This window comes from Anser anser (assembly GCF_964211835.1).
Source record: "Anser anser genome assembly, chromosome: 2".
Taxonomy (NCBI): domain Eukaryota; kingdom Metazoa; phylum Chordata; class Aves; order Anseriformes; family Anatidae; genus Anser; species Anser anser.
In genome coordinates this window covers 44,890,962-44,914,294 of record NC_139721.1, presented here as the reverse complement: position 1 = coordinate 44,914,294, position 23,333 = coordinate 44,890,962, and the positions used below count along the sequence as shown (strand labels likewise).

The 23,333-nt window shown below is 45.5% G+C and overlaps 1 protein-coding gene across 13 annotated transcripts in view; it reads left to right on the top strand.

Moving 5' to 3' along the window:
• The window catches only part of DTNA (dystrobrevin alpha), a 225,294-nt gene that overhangs the window by 34,645 nt on the left and 167,316 nt on the right, over window positions 1–23,333 (top strand). For 2 of the 13 annotated variants that reach the window (XM_083823441.1, XM_083823455.1), the window contains exons 1-2: window positions 12,107–12,388; window positions 21,094–21,167. The exons of 6 other annotated variants lie outside the window; for them this stretch is intronic. Coding sequence is in view for 4 of the 7 variants with exons in the window: in XM_083823451.1 (XP_083679577.1) it covers window positions 12,372–12,388 (17 nt within the window). In the remaining 3 variants the exon portion in view is untranslated. Of the gene's footprint in view, window positions 1–12,105; window positions 12,389–21,093; window positions 21,168–23,333 lie in introns of those variants that run through there. 5 more of the 13 variants (XM_083823460.1, XM_083823451.1, XM_083823440.1 and 2 more) reach the window with 5 other exon arrangements.

Genomic DNA, 23,333 nt, shown 5'->3' with positions numbered 1-23,333 from the left:
TGAAGAACTGTTGGGCCTGAATAATGTGGGTTTATTTATCTGTCTGGTACCAAGTGAAAGTAATTTCATGAATTTGATTAAAGAACCGTCTCCAAGTAAACGGGAGAATCGCGCGTTTAAAGGAGATGTTCCCACACATCGGCTGCTAATGAGGTCACACAGGAGAACATTGCTGTTTGGGGCCTCTGCGCGTCCCCGGGGTGCATTTCCTCACCGGGAGAAGGTCCCGCCTCACCGGGAGAAGGTAATCCAGAGCAGGGTTTGAAATAGCTCTTGCAGCTAGTGATGTGCTGAACTGTTCCTTTGTTTTCGTCTTAGTGCGCTCTGAGAGATGACTTGCATACATTTCATAGCACTGAGATTTCTATTTTTTTTTATTCTGTAACGATTCCACAGTTTTCGTCTGTGTCACAGTGTAGTGGCAAGCTTCATCGGCGGGTAGACCCTGCAACTCCAAGAACTGCAAATAATCTTCGCTGCAGACCACAAGTCAAGTTTGTGTGGCATGTCAAGCAGCTCAGGGAAGTGAAATAATGCATCTTGGCCCAAATCTAGGGCAAAGTGTTTTTACACACCAAAGCAAGTAGAGTTGATGTATGCTTGCTGCCTTCATCTTCAAGTGCTGCTAGCTACTGGCAGTCAGAGCAAAAAAATGTATTAGAAAGCAAAGGTTTATGGTGCAGTCCCAAGGCGGTAATCTTTTTTTCTTAAACGGAAGTTTTATACAGAAATCTCCTGATTGAACTTTAGTGTTAACCAAACATTGTTGTGTTGGATCCGACCCAGTACATTGTTCCTGGCAGTGTGCAGGAACTGGCCAGTGGATAGCTATGAAATAATATGACACAAAAGGGGTATTTTCTTCTTAATCCCTGGCATTTAATCATTGCTTGTGTCAGGAAGTATAAATGTTTGTCTTCTCTTGCTTAAAGAAAGCAAGGTTCATTAAGGATTATATTCTTTCTTTTTAAAACAAATGAGTTTCTAATGGGAACGTGCAAGAATTCATTAACAATCTAATGAATATTCTTAATAGTCCTTTTTGGTCCCAATTATATTATACGGCAGACAGCTCCACAGGGTAAACTGTACTTTAGGTTTAAAAAGGTAGAACAGACTTTTCATTACTCTCTTTTAAATTTGCCTTTCAGTTTTAACCTTCCTGTTTAACTTTTCCTCTCTGTCTCAGTAATTAGTTTGTCTTTGGGCTTCAGTCTATTCTTTTTCTTCTGTTGTGAGGAAGCAAATACGAATGGTTCGTTTTCCTTCTTTGTGCTATTTATAATTTTTATACAGCTATCCTGCATTTATCCCGCCTCTCCTCATTTACCGCCTCTCAAACAAAAATCGCTCTTTCCACGCAGAGCTGATTTTCGAAGACTCCTGGTCCTTGCTGACCCCTGCACCTGACCCCTTTCTGGGGCAGCTCTTCCTCAGCCCCATGGCTGGTGCTGGCCGTAGCAGCCTTGATGCCGGCTTTACGCTTGTTTCGTTTTGTTTCCCCGGTCGAAGAGGGTTTCTGCACCTCGCCTCGAGTTTCGAGCCATATGCCTGACATTGCCGTGTCTTCAGGAGCGGTGAGGTGGCATCGCCAGGCCGCTGTCACCAGGCTGAGATCACACGGCTGTCCTGTCTCCGTGATGGATTTGTCTAACTCTCTCCAACTCGAGCTGACTTTGATCCCATGTAATGAAAAGCCTTAAAATAGAAAGCGGAAGGGAACAGAGAGGAGCTTTAATTATTTACTGGCGAGGTAGGATCCATACCTTTTGTAAAGAGACTTCTTTTGTTGTTTTTTGGTCTATTCAGTTTTCATTAAGCCAAATTTAAATCTTTGTGCTCGGCATTGATTCAGATTCTGGGGCTGATTAAAGAGGCTTTTGAAGGAAGCTGCGCTTTTTCTTGTTTTACCTAGTTATTTTTTCCGTTTACTAAATGGAATAAAAATATTCCCTAAGCAATTTTCAGTAATTCAGTTGCAGTAGTGCTGGGAGGTCCTGGCTCAACGTTTTAGTTCCTCTAAGCACCCCGTAACATGGCACCCACCATGAAGAGGCTAAATAGACCAAACAGGTAAGGTGCAGGAGCAGGCAAGCGATGACCATAGTTCTGAGAACGAAGGTCAGAGAAAGCTTCCCAAATTCACAGAGCTGAGAACTGCTACAGTCCTCCCACTGCAGCTCCCCAGTGCTCAGCCCAGTTGCAAAAGCAGTCCTCATCACCCTAAACATTTTGATACCATGTCTTTGCCCTCTTCTGAAAGCAGTAGAGATGTTCTGTCACTCATTGCACAGGGAGAGTTAATACGGTGGGTGACCTCCAAGACGATGAAGGGCCTGGAGCACCTTTCCTTGTGAGGAGAGGCTGGGGGAGCTGGGACTGCTCAGCCTGGAGAAGAGGAGGCTCAGGGGGATCTCATCAATGTCTGTAAACACCTGAAGGGAGGTGCCAAGAGGACAGAGCCAGGCTCTGTTCAGTGGTGCCCAGTGCCAGGACAAGAGGCCATGGGCACAAACTGGCCCACAGGAGGCTCCCCCTGAACACCAGGCAGCACTGCTTTATGTGCGGGTGGCAGAGCACTGGCACAGGTTGCCCAGAGAGGCTGTGGAGCTCCCTCCCCGGAGATCTTCCAAAGCCACCTGGACATGGGCCTGGGCACCCTGCTCTGCACAGCACTGCAGGTGGGTGATGGAGACGGCCTGCCCTTGCCTGAGTGAGCACATTGCCCTGGCAGGGTGTGCAGAAGGCTGCTGGGTGCCATCCCAAAGCCTTCCCCTTCTCTGGGGGCCCAACGGTGCCTCCTGAGGGCATGAGCTCCAGCAGGGTGAGGGAGGGCAGGGGAGATAGGCTTTGGTGCTCCACTTCCTTGCACTGTTGCACTTAAAGCCAGAAGCAACCTTGCAGTTCTTGAGCAAAAAGGTTGCTTGGTTAGTTTGGGAAGTTAGCGTCTTCATATTATGTGTGGTTGGGAAATCTCCATGCTTGCACTGAGTCTCGAGGAGCCCCAGCACCTATCAACATTGCTGTGTCCACAGCTCCTTCACAGAAATAGACAGTAACGTGAAATACAGTGAAGGTTCAGAGAAATGTCCTTGCTTTATCCTCACCGTCTTGATGCCATTAGCAAACTACTGTACATAGGGGAAAACATGTCTTTAATAGTCCTGTCTCAGCTGCTGTTAATTTGATTTCCCTCAGGTATTCAGTGTTCAGTCACAAAGTCCCGGAGCAAGACTTTTCGTAACAAGCAGTACAAATAATTTACACTGTAATGTCTGAGGTTCTTAGATAAAGCATGTGCTATTCCAAACAAAGCAAAAAAATAATAATTTCTTTTATTTGGGGATAAACAGAATGAATTCAGAGAGGGGAGAAAGAGCTGTAAAAATGAGGATGTTTATTCAAAGCAGCTTTGTGGTATCTGACAGCAAGTAGATTATGTCCAGACCTGGGTTTAGCTTCTATGCATACACATTGTATATTTATGCGTGGGTTATTTGTCACGATGCATCACAGGGCAATGTTAAAATAATTTGTACATATTCTTGGATTATTACAGATAAAATATTTTTCGATCTAATCACTTTTCCTGTGGAAGTTGTTAGTTTAGTTTATGCTTTCAATTCCATTCCAGCTGTAAATGTAGATGAGAGTAGTTCCTTTTTGATGTAAACTGAGCAAGTGTGAATTAGACACATCATTGTGTCCCCCTTGAGACCAAACTGGGTTTGTTTGCATTTATGGAAATTTGGAGTAGTGCAACTGAAAAGAATGGTTTCTACCCCAAATTGTCATTTCCCTTTCCTTTGCTAGAGCCACTCATTTAAAGGTGAGATTTTCCAGTAGGACTTTATTGTTGTAGCATTGGTTCTACTGCTGTGGTGGTATTGCTGGGCTTGTATAGCTTTGTGAAAACTAAAATTGAAGCATTTGAAGAAGAATTAGGTCATGACCAAGTGCGTTTGAAAATGCCATGCTAATTATTCACAACTTTAAAATTACTGAATGAGTTTTTTCAAGTTTGCTCTGTTCCATAGAACCCGTTGACATTTAAATGTAATTCACTTTATCACCATGTTATATCATAAAATCCAGTTTGTAGTGTTTTCATTAGCTGGAAGATGTTCTATAATACAAAAGGAAATCATTCTTAGGGCTTGGAGAAAAAGGGAATGCAGTTAATCTGTTAACACTGCCTTTCTAGAATTCATTAATAATTATTTTTTTTAAATCTCATACTCGTGTTAGGAGGGTTTGGGGTTTTATTTTTAGTAATCGTTGCGTAAAGTTCCTGAAATTCTCCAGAAGGTTTAAGATGAGTATCTGATTGGACTTTCAAAGTCGCCAAATCCTAAATGCTGCGTTCCATCCGTTCAGCCTTTAATCGTCTCTTTTCATATGGAAAGTGTATGCTTTTCCTGAAGGTGCTGATTCTTCTAATCATTCCTTCCTATTCTGATGAGTTTGCACCTTCTCAGAGAAAAGTGCTTGAGAGTGATTTCTTCAGAGTAGATAGTCTCTACTCTGGTTTGGATTTCCATAAATCAGAGCTAAAAGGGAAGTGTGCGGTAACTGAAATATTGCTCTGAAGATCGGGAAAAGCACACTGTAATGTCTGAGCGTTTGGAAATACGTATTTTTCTCGGGGTACCAGTTTTCACTGTATTCAGAGAAGGGCTTTCATGGCAGCTGCAAGTGCCTTTTATAGGTGGTAGCCAGTGCTGCCAGTTTTTCAACGCTCAGAAATAGTGTGCACAGTGAGATTATTGACTGAAGTGATGCTCAGGTGGTTGTGGGTTAAAAAAGGCACGGGTTAAAAAAGTTCTTTCTCTGACAATCAAATTGCTAATTCCCAAATGATGAATTGACTGCGTTTCTATAAGCCGTGTGCCCCCTTTCCCCTCTTTTGCTTATGCTTCATCTAGTTAAATGCAGCGTGGCATTAACATGATTCACAAATTGGGTGTTTTTTTTTTCCCGTTTGATGTCTGCGAGCAGCCAGGCTATGTGAGGCATTTACTGCCGGCATTGCATAACTTGTCGTTTGGCTGCTGTAAGCAACCCAGCCGTGCCTGGGGAGTTTCATGCGCCTTTCTCTGCAGGCTGAGCCGCGCAGCTGATCGTGACACCCATCCCTCTCGTAAGATGAGATCATAGTCTAAATCTGGGTTACAAAGCGGGAAGACCGTGCTCAAGGAGAGGCGTTGTTTTCCCGTGCTCCCTGCGCTGTTCTGGAAGCGGAAGGACAGCACCTCTCCCAGCAGGTACAGGGCAAACGAGATGGGATGCGCTAACAAAGGTCCCCGTCACGCCATCTCCCGAGCGGGGTGGTGGTCATTCCTTCCTCATCAGCCGCGCCTTTGCCCCTTTCTCAGGTCTGCCGGGGTCTGTGCCGCGAGCAGATTGCTCGCCGAAAGCTGCCATCCGTCATCCCAGCCTCTCCGGCTGACATTTGGGATTTCTCCGCAGGATGGGTACAGCAGAGGGAGCAGTAGGACAAGCTTCTTCCAGGCTGTCTCACCCTGCCTGCTCCATCCCAGCTCGGGCCCCCAGGCTCAGCAGCATCCCCTTCTGTCCCCACTCCCAGCGGGACCGAGACCCAGTCCGAGGAGACCCAGTCCGAGGGGAGCGGGGATGCCGTCGGGTCAGGATGCAGGCGGCAGGAGATGGCTGCGTGGCAGAGACACCTGCCACAGCCTCTGCAGAGCCCTGGTGCACTTCGCAGGGCAAGGCAGACGCTAGTGCTTTTATGTAATTGATCCGGTGAGATTCCTGCCAGTGCCCTATATATTAATGCTCCAACAGTCGTTATCAGTGCTGAGACTTTTAGCCTTCCTTCCATGTTCTTATGTTTGTTTGTTTTTTCTAAAAAAAAAAACACTGTTTCCCCTTTTTCCCAAGGTTTTTGTCTGGAGGTTTGAATAAAGTAAGCCTCAGAGTTTCGTTTTAGAGCAGGAGGGATTTTTTGGTGGGATGTGGGGTGGATGAAAGAGGGTTGTTCCTGTGTTGGGCTAAACTGAACAGAGAATGTGTTTCATAGATTATCCTATCCCAGTCCTGAAAAAAAGTGTGTGTCACGTCACCCACATGCATGTCTGCCTGCACACACACTTCAGACGTTGGCCAAATTTCTCGAAAGGCCTGTGGTTGTCTGTCCAGGCAAATATGAATACCTAACGCTTGTGGCATCTTTATGAAAGAACTTACTGGAAGTCTTCTTTCAGTGCAGAACATAGCACTGCAATGAAACCAAGGTGCTGGAATGAGACAGGATAACATTTCCATTTCCTTAACAACAATATTCCATTCATTTCATAATTTCAGGAATAAGGACAAGCATTGCAGGAGAAGGTTGTGACAAGGCAAATTTTGGTGTTGTGATCTGTAATTTCACAAATGTTTCAGGTGCTGGCTGCCATGAGCTCTCTTACTGAGCAGTCATCACTGCCTTCTGCATACTGGGTCAGAGCAGACACGAAACCTTCAAAGCCGTAGAGGGTTCTTACCGATGAGGAGCCGATGAGGTCCGTATGCCGGAGCAAACACTACGTCATGAATCTTCGTAACTGGCATACAGGTTTTTTGTTTGTTGTATTTCACTTCTTAGTTTGGCTCTGTAAGGAAACACAATCATGATGTTTGTGTCTCTCACACTCCTGGTCGCAGTCAGTGGTTTTGAACTCATTAGACACCTTCTGCTGAATTTAGTATGGGGGAAGAAGTCTCAACTCTACTGATTCTCCTTGACTCTTATCACCTGTCTGCTGCTTTTTCCCTGGACAGTGAGAAAGTATGATTGGAATTAGATGATCTTTAAGGAACTAGATGATCTTTAAGGTCCCTTCTGGCTCAAACCATTCTATGAAAGGGAATATGAAAAGGAATGGGACTGCAGATTAGAGCAGCAGCTGAAAGGACAGCTATGGAGGCCTGGGGAAATTCAAAGGACTGTTGGGGAGATGGTGGCACAGGTTGGTTGTGTGGTTGATGTGAAGAAGCTGAAGGTAGACATGGGCAGCGCTCAAGACCTGAGGGGTAGAAGTAGTTGTGGGAGTTCAGAGAAAATGGGGACGGCTGTCATTGGGAACAGTAAATAACAAAGGATCATAAATCCTTAGGAAAACGATCCTCATTAGCTGCACTGCTCACGAAGCAACTTTAATGAAATACAGCTGTCACTTCAAACCTTTCAAGTTCAGCGTTTTCAGGCACGGAACCAATAATGGATGATACAGCCTTTTTATTTATCCACGAGCACCATCAGGCCAAAAGGACTTTTCCAAGGGTCAGTGCTGTGTGGGAGCAGGTTTACCTGTCTTTTAAATTTTTTTGTTAAAGATAAATATTTTTCCTTTCAATGTAGTAAAATTAATCAACTTACCAACAATAGCTTACTGTTTTTTTTAAGTTCTTTTGATTTTATTAAATCTCAGAGGTCTTTGTTTTGCTATCAGTTTGGACATCTACCAAGAAGAGTAGTCTTTTTTCTGTATTTAGTGTTTGGACTGAAGATAAATGGAAGCCGCATGATTCTGGTTGTCCTCTTAGGTATTTTTCAAGTAAACTGAACGTCTGCATCTGGTAAGTAATGGTTTTATTTTGCAGAGACAAGGCAACTGCACAGGGTTTTTCAGAAGTTGCCTAATTCTTCTTAGTTAATGTTCATAATTTGTTCTTGTGTAGAAAAGTAAAGTCGAAGCCTTTATATCCTGACTCTTGTGAGATGCTTATGTATGGTGATAAACACTAGCTTCAAGCACAAGTTTGTCCAAAAAAGGCCCACAAACTGTCAATAGCAGACATAGTACATAGGGAAGAAATGTTCAAAAGTAAATCACAGATTTTTTTTTCTGTATTCTGTAAAATGGATTAACTGAAAATATGATTCTTTCCTGAAGCTTAGATGTATAACCATGGACATTCTCCAATGTAGCTTCAATCACAGAAGTGCAGACGTTAAAAACAGAAAAGCCAGCACAGAGAATCCTCTGTTGCTGCAAAACTGTTTGTGCATTGCGTACCGAGAGCATTCCCCATTTACTTTGTTGCTGCTTTTCCAGAATACAGGCCATTTGAATACGTTTTACAGAGGAGCTGACGCACCCGAGCGTTGTCAGTGGCCGGATGCGTCAGCCCGAAGTGCCGGCTGTTAGCTGGTGAGCCTGCTGCGGGTGGCAGGAGGACTCGACGTGGTGACAGGGGGCTGGGATGGGTTTCCTTGGGGCAGCCAGGCTCCCCCTGGGGACTGGGGCAGAGCTGTGCCCATCTCCGTCCATCTCCATCCCCTGCGCTGCCTTCCAGAGCTGCAGCGAGGGGCAGCGGGGTAGCAAGAGCTATGGGGTGACACCAAGAGCCCCCCGTCCCCGCTGGCTTCAGGAGCTGCTCCCCGTCTCTGAGTACAAAGGTGGTAGGTGGGAGAGGAGCAACTCGTGGGTCAGCTCTTGGCCAAACGCTGCCTGTTGGAGCCCGCTGGAGAGGGCCCTTGGGGTAGCCAAGCCGCTGAGTAACCAGGGCTGGAGGCAGGCCGGGGGTGGTGGAGTCGATGAATAATGCTGAAAAAGTCAGCGTGTTCGAGGCACCGTGACACACGGGGACTGCATTCCTGCCGTGTAATGGTAGTCCTCTACGCCGAGCTCTTACTCTTGGGCAAACCCTGAAAATCAGCTGCAGAGGTTAATAAGATGTTCCTACGAGCAGGAATTACTCTGAGTAAGACGTAGAAGGACCGGGCCTGTCGGGTGAAAAACGTTGCTTGTCCCAGTAAGTCCAAATCTTAAAACTGTCAAGAGAAATGAATTCAAGATGCTGACAGGCAAGAGAAGACCGAGAGCAAATTCTGTGCACATTAAAAATAGCTGAATATGAAGGGACAGAACATGTCTCTCAGGCACGGGGCTAAATTGGGGGTGGCAGGAAGTCACACGGCTGAGACATGCCACCTATTTACACTTGTCGCTGGCACCAAATCGCTCCCCCCTCCGCGCCCTGCTCTACACGCAGCTCCTGCACCTCCGCAGGAGCTTGCTGTACATCTCAAATCCAATGCCCCGTTGCATTTGGCGATGTTTTTAAGCAACGTGCCCTGCTGAGAGAGAAGGAGCAGCAGTCCCTCCCCCAGCCTTGGTACATCTCTCCCAGCTGTACGCTCCGCCGGTCTCTGTGTTCAGCTCTGGCTGCGTTAGGCACTGGTGTTGCTGCACGCCTCTTCGTCTGAGGAAGCTGGACACCCATCTTCTGCTCTGGCTTACGTGACACAGTTTTGGGACATACGACCTCTCTGTCCCGTTCATGGAAATGGGATCTTGGTGTCCATGTTGACATCCAAGTCTTCCCAGTAATTTCAAGCATCCCATTTTCAAAGCTTCACCCCACATACTCTTAGGTTTATAATTAACCTCCTAAGGGACATGGGAAAGAAACGCTTAGTGTTCTTTCAGAGGATCCAAAACCCAATCTCTTTTTACCCTAGTAAAGGAATTTTTTACATAGTAAAGGAAATACAAAAGTTCAGATAAAACCGTGGGCATGCTTTTGAGGATTTCCTTGCCATTGTTCTTCCCCATACTCTCTAGGGGTAGGTTAGAGTCTGAAAACAGTTCAGTGTTAATCCTTCACCTCACTTCTGATCCATCACATTGGTCCATCACACTTTCTTCCGTGGGGAGCTGCTTTTCTCTTCGCTCATCTGGGTAATGAAAAGCCGCTCAGCCTCAAAAGCACGGCTTCTCTTTGTTCCTTCTCTTTTGTCTCTCTGAGCATCTAAAGCCCTGTGCTCCTTAAGACCTAACGTTAACTCTGCTTCTGATGGTTATCTGCCCTTCAAGTCTGACACCCTTACAAAACAGTAGCAAAACGCCGCTGTGAGGTGTGATGCCTTTACCCTGCGTGGAGTTGCTCCTTTTGAATGGGAGATGCTGTGGCCTGGGGACTTTCTCTGGTGTGAGAGATTTGTAAGCCGCAGTGGTAGACGTGGCTCTATCAGGAAGCAGTGCTAGGCAGCCTTCCTGCAATTCACTGCAACTCCTAAAACTGAATAATGGACACATTCCCTGAATCGTCGTATCAGCAACCCACGGTTTCAGGACCTGAGGCGGAGGAGAAGTTGAGCGACTGCCTTAGTGTCTGGCAGGACGGCCCTGGCATGTTTTTCACTTGCTGGAGTTTATAAAGCTCTCTGTGAGGCAGGCATTAAACATACTGAGGTCTGTATTTGCTAATAGTAACAAAGGTTAGTGACTCAAAATAAATCTTTCAGCTTTGCAGGAGTCATCTTGTCAGCTAGTTTAATATTTATATGTTTCTGGCAACTTTTCCAGGTGTGTGAACTTTAGCTGACTCCAAGTAGAGAGGAGTTTGCCTTTGGGCCCGTGGGACTGACCACGACGGTGGCTGTGGAGTTAGTGTTTTTATCCAACATCATCTCCTACAGCAGCAGCGTGAACAGTAGCTTGCCAGAGATGAAGTGCAGGCTTACTTCTTTTGCACTAATGTGCAGCCCTCAGGATTACTCTTTTACTGCTCTTTCGGCCTTTCCAAGTTTGAGGTTTTTTGTTGTTTTATTTTTTTTTGTTAGCCTGGATTAAATGTGTGATGACTTTTATTACTAAGTCAGCCTGGCTTCGCAACACAGGTGCTCTGAATAGTGCAAAACTTCTTCAAACAGGCCATTGGCAGAGCTTTTATGAACTGTGCTTTTAGCTAAGTGATTCTGGACACAGCTTGGCCTCAGCCCCCCTGCCCCGACCATGCTTGCAGCAGGACAAGGCCAAATACTGTAAGACAAAGACTCTTACCATGTTTTCTGTTTGAACTGGTGTGACTGTAAATTGATATTTTCCAGTTTCAACCAGAAGTGTTCAATAATTCATATGTTTTACATGCAGTCTTGTGGCTCGTTCCGTTCACACCAGTCTTTGAGATAAGAACATCCTGATGGCAAGCAGTATTTGACTGAACGCACATTTACAGATTAAGAACTAGCAGCTTCAAAAGGCTGATATTAAGAGCCAAGGGTTAGTGTCAACCCTAATGACTCCTAAAGTCACTGGTAGTAATACGGGGTTATGTGGAAGGACTTTCTTGTTCACTTCAGTCTCCTCGAGTGCTGCCAATAGTTAGTCTATTTATTTCAGAGTCTGACTTCCGAACAAAATCGCAATGCATTGTTATTGTTAAGTCACAAATTTACCAAGAGTGAAAGTTTGGAGGCTGTATGTTAGAGATTAGGTACAATCTTTCTTATTTTTGTACTCAGTTCCTCAATAGAGATCTCTGTACGGGGAGAGGTGCTGTAAGCATCCCAAGATGAATCTCTGCAGAAGCTTGCTATGGCAGAGGGCGAAATGCTGCTCTGTGCCTTCCTCTCCCCAGCCCTCGCGCCCCTCAAGCTGGTGGCATTTGTAGTCATCTCTGGAAAATGCCTTGTTGTGATCCTGTTTCTTACTGTGATTTAATCAGTGACTGCAGGTTTTAGACCCAGAGACTTTGGCTAATACTAGATTGGGCACAAACAATAATTTCAGGTCCCTCTGTTCTGACCGTAAGCAGACAGTGCCACTTACCATTTTTATTCCAACGCCATGCGATACCATGTTTTGAAACAGCTTCGAAGGAAGGACTGGATTATTTCAGCGTCTTCGTACAGGCTGCGTGAGCCTCCGAAATGGAGCGGAGAACGTGGTGAAAGCACCAGTTCGGTGGCAGCGCGTGTGAGCTGCTTGCGGAGCGGGAGGAGGGAGTATTTTTATTGGAGTGAAGCGTGTGTGCTGCGCTGCGCTGTGCTGTGTTTGGGGGGGTATGTGCTGTGTTTGGGGGGTATGTGTTGTGTTTGGGGGGTATGTGCTGTGTTTGGGGGGGTATGTGCTGTGTTTGGGGGGTATGTGCTGTGTTTGGGGGGGTATGTGCTGTGTTTGGGGGGGTATGTGCTGTGTTTGGGGGGGTATGTGCTGTGTTTGGGGGGTATGTGTTGTGTTTGGGGGGTATGTGCTGTGTTTGGGGGGCGAGGTGGGGATGGAGTGTCAGGCTTGGGGGAGAGGGAGGGAGGAAGGGAGGGAGGGAGGGAGGGGAAGGGAGGGAGCAAGGAGGGAGGCAGAGGGAGGGAGGGGGTCTGGGTGCCTGTGATTGGTAAAAGCTCCGCAAAGGCATCTGCCAGCAGGACTTCAGAGGAATGTGAAACCAAATCATTTACAAGTTAAAGATAGACGCAGAAAACACGGCATCTTGAGCCAGGGTTTAAATTCATCCCTCTCCGCCTGGCTCCTCGCAGAGCTCTGGTTGTCGGCTTTCCTCTGTCTCCTCTCGAGACTTAAATGTTCCCGTAAAGATAACATAATTCTGGATTCCTTGGAATTACCGAGGTGGCCAAAGAGATCATGGTGCATACCATAGGGTAAGTAGGAAGCTTGCCTTTTTGCCATTTGCTGCTGCGGGGTCTCTGTGCTTCGCTCGTGTTTTCAGAGCTCTCAGCAGGTCCTTTAAGGTAGGTTTTTAAGTAATGCTTTCCCCTGTGATTTATTTTCCCCGTTTTCCCATTGTGGGTTATTTGAACTTTATTCTTCAATGAAGTGTTAACTCGCAAGTCTTGGCGTGCCGAGGGAGTCTTGGGCTTTAATAATCTTACCATTACAGTTCTGAGTGCTCTTTTCCTGTCAGCTGAATTTTATCACAAACCTTTGCTCTTCATGAGTGAGATATGCTTGAAATGCTGCTTACTATCACAAAGTAGAAAAGCAGGTTGTTTTTGGCATTACAGAGAATATAATCAGTATTTGTTTGCTTTTTTCGCCCTGGTTTCACTTATCTGCTATTTCCTTATGTGTGAGTTTGATCACAACACAGGGTTAATTAGATTTAACTTTTCTGTTGGTTTGTTCCCAAATAGTGCTTTTACTTGGCTTTTGAACTTTATATGTTTTTTACATTTTGGCCTTTATGTTTTCTCTCAACAAAGTCATTCTAGTAATTAAAAAATGGATGCATTCCCCTGCTAGTAATTACTGGAGATGTGAGTTTGTGAGTAAGAAGGAGATTCAAGCTATCGTGTTCTTTCTACAACTTAGCAAAAGTAATTTCATTATCTAGCAGATTCAGTGGTATTTTCAGGGTATTTCCCGAACATTTCTGGTGAAGTTGTGGTGTTCCTTTGACCGAAAGGATTTATTAAATATCAGCAACTCAGTGGGAAGTTAGATGTAAAATTTGTGGTATAGCAGGAACTGATATTGTGAGAGTTTCCTCTGACCCCGTGGTGTGAGAAGTGCCTAAATGGCAGCATCATTTTTATCGCACATTTTGGGCACACGTGTTGCACACTTGTAGCAGAGGAGCTCCGAGCCCTGGTGTCGGTGGCCGTTCGCCCAAACATGCTCCAGATTCCTGACGTGTTAGTGCTGCCCATGATAGCCGGGGGAAGCGGGCGCTGCCCGCGGGTTACTGGAACACCGAACGTTTTTGGCTATGGATACGAGTGGCAAAGAGACTTATCCAATGCCAGTCCATGCCTTGCAAAAATAGGTGCAACGGAATGAACTGAAATAGAAATGTTTCCTCGGTTTGAAGGAAAGATGACGGATCTGATATGTTTTGTTGTCTTTATTCCAATTGATCGAGTCCACGCTTGTTGATCAGCTTTCCGGAGTTTTGTGAAACATTGGGTGCATGTGGGTGAGCAGATCTGCCGTGAGATGTTTTCTGGGTGGTTAAGTCTAGGGGATGAAGGAGAGGCAAATGCAGAACTTTTAATATAAATAATGGAGAAAAGAGAAATTGCAGGAGCATTTAAGCCATTTAAGCCAGTTCTCGGATAGCTGATAACAGTTGGGTATTCTCTTAACTAGTTCAGACTAGCTAAACACTTCAGTCTCATGCTAAATTTCCGGGGCAACTGGTTCTTAAATTAAGGTATCACTGTAATTATTTGTTTTGGTATTGAAGTGGAAGTAGTTTGAGGCAAAATATGTTAGGATGAGTAAAAAATTACAGCGGGGCTTAGCAGAGCTGTGGTTGTTTCTGGCTCTTGCACTGGATTCCTGTGCAGCTTCGGGCAAGTTGAGCTTTCTGAGCCCCTGCAAAACGGAAGGGGGTGGGAATACCTTTCTTACTTTTCTGTGTTACGGATGTGGATAGCAGGTCCTCGGGACAGGCATCGCCTCTGCTCAGGCTTGGTACAATAGGCGTCTGTTTTCAGTTGGCATCCCCCTCCCCAGGGCTACAGCAAGGGGTGGGGGGGGGAGGAGGAATTCACAGATTTGGAAACAGTTTCACGACACCTTTTATAAGCTTCCTAAACTGAAAAAGAAAAATAGGCTGACATTCAGAGGTGAGCAGAAAATAGAATTAATGTTCCATGGGAAATTCCTGAGTCAGTTCAAAATTAAATTGCATTTCCCTACCACAGTTTATTGCTTTTTAGAAGCGTTGGTTCAGGAGCATGATGTTCCCATTTCATTATCTGAGACCCTTCTCCCATAATTAAATGTCCAGGAGGCACCAGAGAGCTTTGTCAGAGGGAAACCTGCTTTGTATTGTGGGAAGCGAAGCCACCAGAAAAAAAAAACAAAACAGTTCCTGGAAAGGAGTGGGCATCTCACCCAGGAGCAGGCATTCCCAGAATAAGGAGCTGCATTGCGATGTTGGGTTGATTTTAAAAAATATGTTCTGGTGTATCAAAACCACCTGAAACAGCATCTTTCAATCTGATTTAGCGGTAAAATGGAAAATCTTCAATAAACTGGTATTTTCCTGCAGAAAATGTCGGTATATTTGATACAGCTTATATACTACTATAGTGTTGGTATTTATTTTTGTTTTTTTACGAAGTGGAGGATGCCTGGCCAGCCCCGGTGCGCCGTTAGGGTGCCGTGGTGCCGTGTGTGTGGGGCGGCGTGTCGCGGTGGCAGCCCGCAGCAGGCAGGGACAGCGCCGATGAGGGGAGCGCCGATGAGGGGAGCCGACAGCTGCAGCAGGGGTGCCTCCAGATCTGGGGAGTCGCCTTTGGGGTTGGGGTGCTCCCCTGATGCCAGTGCGTTGGCCATCGCTGCCACGTGCCACGCGTTCCTGCTCCCGGCACCTGTCCGGTGTCGCCTGGGGACGAGCCGTGCCTTATCACAGCTGGTAACAGGTCTGCTCTCAGAGCAGGCAGATCGCAGGCCCCCCTCCTCCGTTACCATTAAGTTGCAAGTGACTTTGTCACAGAATTCGGAAAAAAACATGCTTTCCAAGGTGCGAACGGGTTTGCAGCATTCTTTCATTTAATACGTCCTACGATCCTTTCATTGCAAACCCTGGTAAAACCCGTGGCAGGGATACACATATGGGTGTTAAAATCCTTCCTTGCCAGACTCTGCAGTTATTATATATGGTTCCCATTTCCTTTCTGTCGTGACCATTTTTTCCTTTGTAAATCTTTATTTCTAGCCTCATCTTCAAGCTTTTCTCAGTGATCATTCTGCCAAAAATCGGAAAAGAGGAGTGTTGTCAGGAACTGCTTGGTTAAGAGCGTAAGGGCTGGTTCCCCAAGGGTCCCTGAGAAGATGCTGGCACGTTTCTGAGCTCACAAGTACCTAGGAGCAGCTCTCAGTGAAATAATTTCCTTTGGGTCCTAATGAATCTACTCCCAGCGCCAGCGGCTAATTTGTTTTGGCAGAATATGACAGGCAATGCCTAATACAAAGCACCACGCTACAGAAAGCCTCGATTCTGTAATTTTGTAACTCTGGTATAAAGGAAGAAAACACACAAAACCAACCACACGTAATGAAATCACAGTGCCCTCTGTAGCCACGTGTAACCTCGGGGCCCAGGAGCCCTCACAGATGGGAACCTGTGCAAGTCCTGCACTCGCTATTGATCCTGGCTCCCTGTGTACCAAGCAACAAAGCGCTTCCTGAGCTAATTATTACTGTATGAAGAGACTCTACCTGGAAATACAGCGAGACTTCCCACTAATAGGGTGCTTAAAAATGCATCTAATTGCAGCTGTGGTAGTTGAGAGCATGCCTAATACCTAATAGCCTGGAGAAAACTGCCCTCCCTTCCAGAGGGACATTGCGTGAAGCCAGGTTTTGGGGTGTCTTTCCTGGGTCTGAACCAATTGCGTGGCCTCTTGCTACGTTTGGCTATAAAACCAGAACCAGGGAAGTGTACGTTGAGTAATAGGAGATGGGAAAGTGCTGGAGACAGTGAATCCCTGCTTATGAATTTTTGTTGTTGGCGTGACATGATCAGCTGAACTTAACCTTCCCTGGGGCAAGGGAGGGAACAGAAGACAGTGTGTCAGCTTCTGTGCCAGTCATCTCTGAGAAGTCACGCCAGGGGCTTGGCATCATCTCATCTAAGGGTGGGGACAGAAACACTTGCCCGGTTTTGTGAAGTGCTCTGAGATGAAGGGATGGAGAGTAGTACCTAAGTGCTACGCTCCTACCTTCTTTTGTATCTGTTGTAAGGATAAGGCTATCCTGTAACATACCTCCCTGTAAATTTCTAAGAACATTTGCACTCAGCGAAGCCAAACAAAAAAAAAAAGAGAGAGAGAGAGAGACAAAGATGAATCAGACACAGAGAAGTCTGTGAGCAAGGAGGCATTAAAAACAATTTATTGACAACTAGTGACTAGTTCTTTCAAGCACAATTAAAGTAAGCACAGCTAAAGCACAGAAAAGTGTGCTCAGAGCAACATTGTCCTTGAGTACTCATTACCAAACAACAGCTGCAGATAGAATTAATCTTACCCTTCCCCAACACATTTTTTAAATACACCATTTAACAAGGGTGTAGTTTTTATTTGAAAGCATGGAGGAGCAAATGCTTCTCAGCAAAAGAATTATAAAGGATTTTTTTCAGCACAGGTGGAACTATCTTTTCCTGAACTTTGGCTTTGAAAATTGCTGAATGCATATATGTAATATATTCTGCTTGACTGCAATATCTAGTGTGCGGAATTTCAGGTCAAGCTTAGAGTTTAGCAGAGCAACTGGAAAAAAAAAAGAAAAAAGTTTTGTAGTAGAAAGTGGGTGTAAGCAGAGGAAACTTGCTAAAATAATGATGGCAAGAAGCTGTTATGGGAGTCTAGGAGATAGTAAATGCAATTTCAGTAATCATACAGCTCAATGAATAATTAGGTAGCTGATGATTAAAAAGTGTCCACGCAAATACGACTTTTCCATCCACATCAAATCCGGTGATGTATTCCCAAACAGGATCTAAAGAGCTAGAGTTTAAACTAGCTCTAACTAGTCTAAACCAGGGAATTTTTTAATAGTTTTCAGGCTTAGGTGAACTCCTGGCAAGCCGGTGCATTTACATTGTAAGGCAGATACGTGTCTGCTGAGAGTCGCAGTCACCTACAAGAACTCGGTGGTAACTTGGAGTGAATGGACCTAAGCCTTGAGTTATTTAATGCGTGTCCACATTGAAGCGGTGTATTCTCTCTGAAAAAGGCATAAAGTAGATAGGCTGCTAATTTTTCAGGCCATTCACCTTTCCGGAAAGTGGAAATAAATTCCCTGTGTACGAAGCATTGGCTTTTGCAGCTGTTCCTGTGTAACACTAGAGAAGTCACGCACTGTGCTCTGCCCAGGAGATGCCAGCCTTCGGCAGAGGCCAACCTTGGCCTCTCCAGCTCTGGCTGTACCTGTGTCACAGGTCACTGGGGCCATCCCTTTTCCGCTGTATGCTGTCATAGAGGAGTGCCTGGGCTTGTGTTCGGCAAGGCTACCTATACAGACAGACTCTATGGAGCAAAGAAATACAAATGGGTATCTCATCCTTGGAAGAAGTCTTCACTTTTTTTTCCACCCTGCCCCTGACAGGTAGAGCAGGAGCAGGTAGGAAGCAGACAGTTCAAACACAGAACAGGCAGTTTCAAAAAGGAGACCACTTGTCTCTTTTCCATGCCCACAGACAAAGAGAAATTGCTCTAAAGTGAAGCGAAGAAGATGAGGTAAGCCCTAGGAAAATGCTACCCCTGAAATGCAGTTGGTGGAGGCTGTGGAGTCTCCATCACTGGTGGTGTTAGCAATAGCTTTAATAAACATGAGCAAAGTGTAGCTGGCTTTGTCTCACTACGGGCGGTGGATTACATATCTTTTCTACCAGTTTTGTGATTTGCTGATACTGGTGATAATCCTACACCCAGAATTATTTTCTTACTGCAATATGTGCTTTCTAAATCCTGGTTGGAAAGGTCTCTGTGCAGAGCCGGATGGCTTTTGCTGAGGTGCAAAGGCACTTAATCATTGTATAGTTTCCGCATTTTGAAATGTTCCTTAGGTAAGTAGTTAAGGCATGAACAGCTGGCTTTGCATTTCAGCTCAAATATCATCGTCCTGAAATACTTGGGGACATCACTCTGTCAGCTGGCACTTGACAAGCCTTCCTAAATTTGAAACACGTAATTGGATTCGTAGGATGAAATGCGAGTCCCCTTTGAAGTCATGGGTTTTTACAGGGTACAAATTTCACGCTGAGGCCCGAGTGGCGTCCACTTGCATGCGCTGAGCTTTGCTGTCCTCGGCAGGCTAGCTGCGTGCGAGACAGGGCTGCTTGGAGCGGGGTGTAAGAGCGTGTAAACTCTGCTGTGGCAAACATTTGCTTGCAGAAGGGGGCCTTTGGAGTGCCTGTGTGGGTGAGGGAGGGTTTACAAAAGGCATTACGTCAGGGGAATTAATTACTCTTTCTTTTTTTTCAGTTAATGTCAACAAAACTAATTTACACCATCTGGCCTAAAAGAGAGAGAGGCACTCAGTAAAAAGGCAGCACCCGTTTTGGTTTCTAAAATTTCATTTGCTGAGACTGCAGGCATTCTGTATTCTCTTCAGTGTAACATTTTTTTTTTCTGTTTTGAGGGGTTCTCACCCAACATATATTTTTTATTTCCAGTGCCCTTTAATTTGCATTTAATATTCAGATAGGTATCACTGCAAGTTAAATGTTTTGCTAGCTACTGGTTAATCCCTTCTGTTATGTGCAGAGAAATCTCCAGTTGTTGTGAACTGGAATAGTTCCACTGAAAATACTCTGGCTTTGTTTATGCCAGTACTAATTCAGAGCAAGTTCATTGTTCACAGCGTGGGTACTTTAGATTTAGAGTGGATAGTGAGAAGTTCATCCTCAAATAAGAGATCAGACTGATGTAAAAGCTCGGTGCTAATCTCAGGGCTGGGAGTTAAAATTTCCCGTATGGTAGTGTATTGTTGCACTTCCACATCCACATTTCTTTGCACGTTTTTCTCAGCTGTGCAATGTTGCACCCTGCGTGTGAATTGCATGCATATACCCGAGGCTAGAATCAGCCTGCAAGGAAGCACAAAACCCAGACCTTAGGACCACCAATATATCAGTCGTTTATAACCTTACGGTGTTATTGCAGCTAACACTGGAAACGTAATTAAATCAGAATGATTTGAAACTATCATTAGGGGAAAAAGGAGAGAGGGAAACAGTTTCACCCTCACAACGTCATGTTTTCATTGACCTACTTACATCAGGGAAGAAAACGTGTCCCTTCCCATTACAGGAGAATAGGTTTGCTCAGCAATTTTATAGCACAGGAGAAGACTGTCTTTTCTAACCACTCCAGGAGGATTTGGCAGGGCAAGTAACGTTATTTCACACACTTAGTGCTAAGTGTAAGTTCCTGTCCGAGCTATATTATTAACCCAATCAATTCAGCAGGAAGTGCTTGGACTTGGGGGAAAAAAAGGGCCTGTATTCAGAGGTGAGAGGAAAAGTGTTGTGCCTGAAACAGTGCAGAGAAGCCTTTTTCACCTTCCTTTTCCTGTTTCCCAGATGCAAAGGCCCTGCCGTCCCCAAGCCCCTGCCATCCCCGACCCGCTCTGTCCCTGCTGCGCAGCCCTGCCGTTGGCCTGCAGCGAGAGGCTTCCCTTCTGCCTGCAGGCCAGACGTAGGCCCTGGAGCACCCGTGGGGCACCAAGTGATGCCTGAGGGAGATCCCAAACGCTCCTGTTTCTCCAGATGGGCGCCTGGGCGGCCTGCAGAGCTGGGGACGGATGTCACAGGGAGCAGTGGGGACACAGCCCTAGGCCGGGCCGGGCACAGGGCTCTGTGATGGCTGCGTCCGTCAGCTTCGCTCTTACCCCACAGCTTCCAGCGCACGGTGTCTAGTGTTTGTTGTCTTCATAAACCATCTTTATTTGAAAATAAACACCTGCAGCTAGCGCTTTTCAGGCCGCTCAGGTCACATTCCTCCACAAGGTGCTTTTGCTAATTTGGTATTGTCAGAAGCATTAGTCACTGCAGTAGTGGCTTAATAAGTCACAGCAGGAGCCAGCTGGTAATTAACAAATTAAGGATATCTTAGACATTTTCCTCAAATATTTCATTTGTAGCAAAAATAATTAGAAGCAGAGCTCTTCAGCTGTTTAAAGCTGTTACGTATATGAAAAACATCTTGCCGTGTTAGGAAATTATTCTTTTGTAATGGCCAGTGAGGCCTAATTTTGCTGCTGTCCCAGGATTCATAAATACACACACAAGAGCTGTGAAGTAGGCAGGGAGCAGATCCTGTTGTGTTTTGTTGTGTTTTTTAACTCTTTATTAGTCGTGTTTAACATTCATCACAATGTCTGTCTTCTGCATCTGTTTTTAGGAGTGGCACAACTTTGTAGGTCTCAGCTGTTCTCTTCTGCACGTAGCTTCCTTTCAGGTTAGAAACGTCCTGAATTAGAGGATTATGTGTGCACTCACGTGTGATTGTCTCTTGGAAAGACGAAATCAACTTGCAATTGAAAAGGAGGAGAAACAAAGCTAATATAAATTGTATTAAACAACTAAACTGGGCACGACACCACAGCATGAAGTCAGATGACGTTGGGTTTCACAAGCAAAATACTCTGGAACGCACAAGCTTGCTTTAACTCACTGGGTGTTTCCTAGTTTCATCGCCAGATGGTGACCAGCAGTCTCAAATTAAGGTGCTCTCAGTTACCTGTGCGTGATGGTTGAGTGATAGCGCGCTTTGATACGTCTCCCTTCCATGCTGCTTCAGCCCAGTACTCCTTGATCCTCCTGCAGCCGGGCTCCAGGACTAGGCTCCGAGTATCCCAAGCCTTTGACTCTGCTTTTTCTCTGGGGCAGGATCTGATCTGAGCGCTCTGAGGCGGAGGAAGCAGGGAACAGAGCAAGCAATCGGAGGAGCATCATTTCCACGGGTAGGGCGCAGCTAACTGTCTTCTGCGGGAAGCTGTTGGGTAGTGGCAGTGGCTTTGAGACGTATGATTTACATTTGAAAACTTTCTTGCAGAGGAAAAAAACCTGTTGAAAATGTGAATGAGTGCTTTTTGATACAGTGTGAGTGCAAAGCCTTTGTCAGACAGTGACAGAGTTTTTATTCAAGCTTTGAACTTGTGCTACAGATGTGAAGGGCTGTACAATGCAAGGAAAGGCCGAGAAGGATCTGCCCCCATAATACTTTTGCTCTTTGCTTCATTTATTCACCTTTACATTGTTTGACAGAAGAGCACTGGGGATTTCAAAGAATGTGTTTCTGAAGCTTATGAAAGAAACAAAATTCTTTGTGCAATTTCTGTTAAGGTTTTTAGCTTCTTAAGGTCAGACTCGGATGTTTGGAGTGCTTCTCAAGCCTTTTGCTAGTACTACACGGAGGGTAGAGGCAGATAAGAGCTCTAAAGTCATTCACACAAGGTTGTTAACAGTGCAGACGTGTTTTGTGCACCCTGAATTCTCTGTTGTTGTCAGGGGTGGCTGTTCCTCGGGGTTTTTCTGGTAGTGCTTTGCACTGGCTGTTGTCTTGGCAGTAAAGTTTCACTGTTTTTACTGTGTAACAGTAAAGCATGAAAGCCCTGGCGGCCCTGGAGTCACACAGCATGCAGACATGGTGAGAGAGAGATCCTGCTGGCCGTGCTGGGGATGGGTGAGACCGGACATATGGGGGTGCAGGCAGAGACACCGTGTCATGCCGTGCCTTACCTGCCCTCGACAGCAGTGCAGGTGTCCCACAGCCTGCCTGTGACCACCACAGCAGGCACTTCTTGCAAGTGCTGCCAGCAGTCCTGCTCCCTCAGCTGTCCAGAGCTTGCAGCCTGTTGAATGTTTCCCTTTTTGCTGCTGTTTCTGGATTTCCTTCCACTGCAGCCCAAGGGCAGGGCATGGGGATGGTCCCCACCTGGTTCTGCCCCGGCAAGCAGGCAGGTTGCAGCTCGGCACACATGCAGGGACCTGGTAGGCCTCCCGGCGTTCACAGAGAGCATCACCTGCATGTTCCTGCCATTGACAGGGTGGTGTGTCCTGCTGCGGGAGCTGGTCCCGCAGGCAGCATCGTACAGGACATTCGGGCCCTGCAAGGCATTGCAAATATTACTACAGTCAGCGTCAGAGAAAATCTTTCACCTCCCTGAAGCCCTTCATCTACACAAACAGCTGCACAGGCTTCACAGTGATTATGTCCTTTTAAACTGCCCTATTAAGATTGGTAGTAGATTTTTTATATTATTTTTATTTTAGCCTTTGAGTTAATTCAGTTTATACAACCTTCACACTTAAAGTTTTAAAGTGTCACTACATCCCACAGAAGACTAGATTTCTGTTAAGGGGAAGGAAAATAAATACCAGGGAAAAAAAAATGAAGGTTTTCTTTCTTCAGTCTGATGGTTGATGTTATTGGGGAAGGTAGGAAGTGTCTTTAACACCTGTCACTCTCTTGCAGTGACACTTTTAAGATATTTGAAGACAAGTCATGGAGTCATCCGTTCACCTGGGAATGAAGAAAGTCATTCTCCTTTGTTTGCTATTTTTGTTTCTTTTCTCACATTGCATTGCATGTTAGTATTCCTGAAAAAAAGGATATATGGAATTCTCAGAGCAATTTGAACCACAAGAATTTCTCTCTCCTGTAGTTGTATCAGCAAAACAAGATCCTTGTAGCTGTACATTAAAGGAGCATTGTGATATTTGGATATCGCCTTCAAAGCATTGCATGTCAATACAGTTACTGAAAAATAAATTTTGCACAGGTACAATATGTTATTTGGTGCTTCTCCTTTGTTCCGAACATCTCTATAGTTTTTATTCTAGTCATATAGCATTCTGAAAAATAACTTTCTTCTGGCATACTTTGTTCTGTGCTCATTGCCTCAATTGTTTAAGTCAGACTTGGGCTGTCCTCTTCAGTTTTTATTTTTGTCTGATATTTGAGAAGCAGTGAGCTAACCTGTGAGATGTGTGAGGACTCCGGGTGACTGAGTAATTCCACAAAGACTGCTGCTCACTGGTCGATCGCTGCACTTGCGATTTGCTTTTACCAAGATAAATGCCAAAGCCCTGCCGGTGAGCATAGAGGTGCAAAATGCAGATGGCCA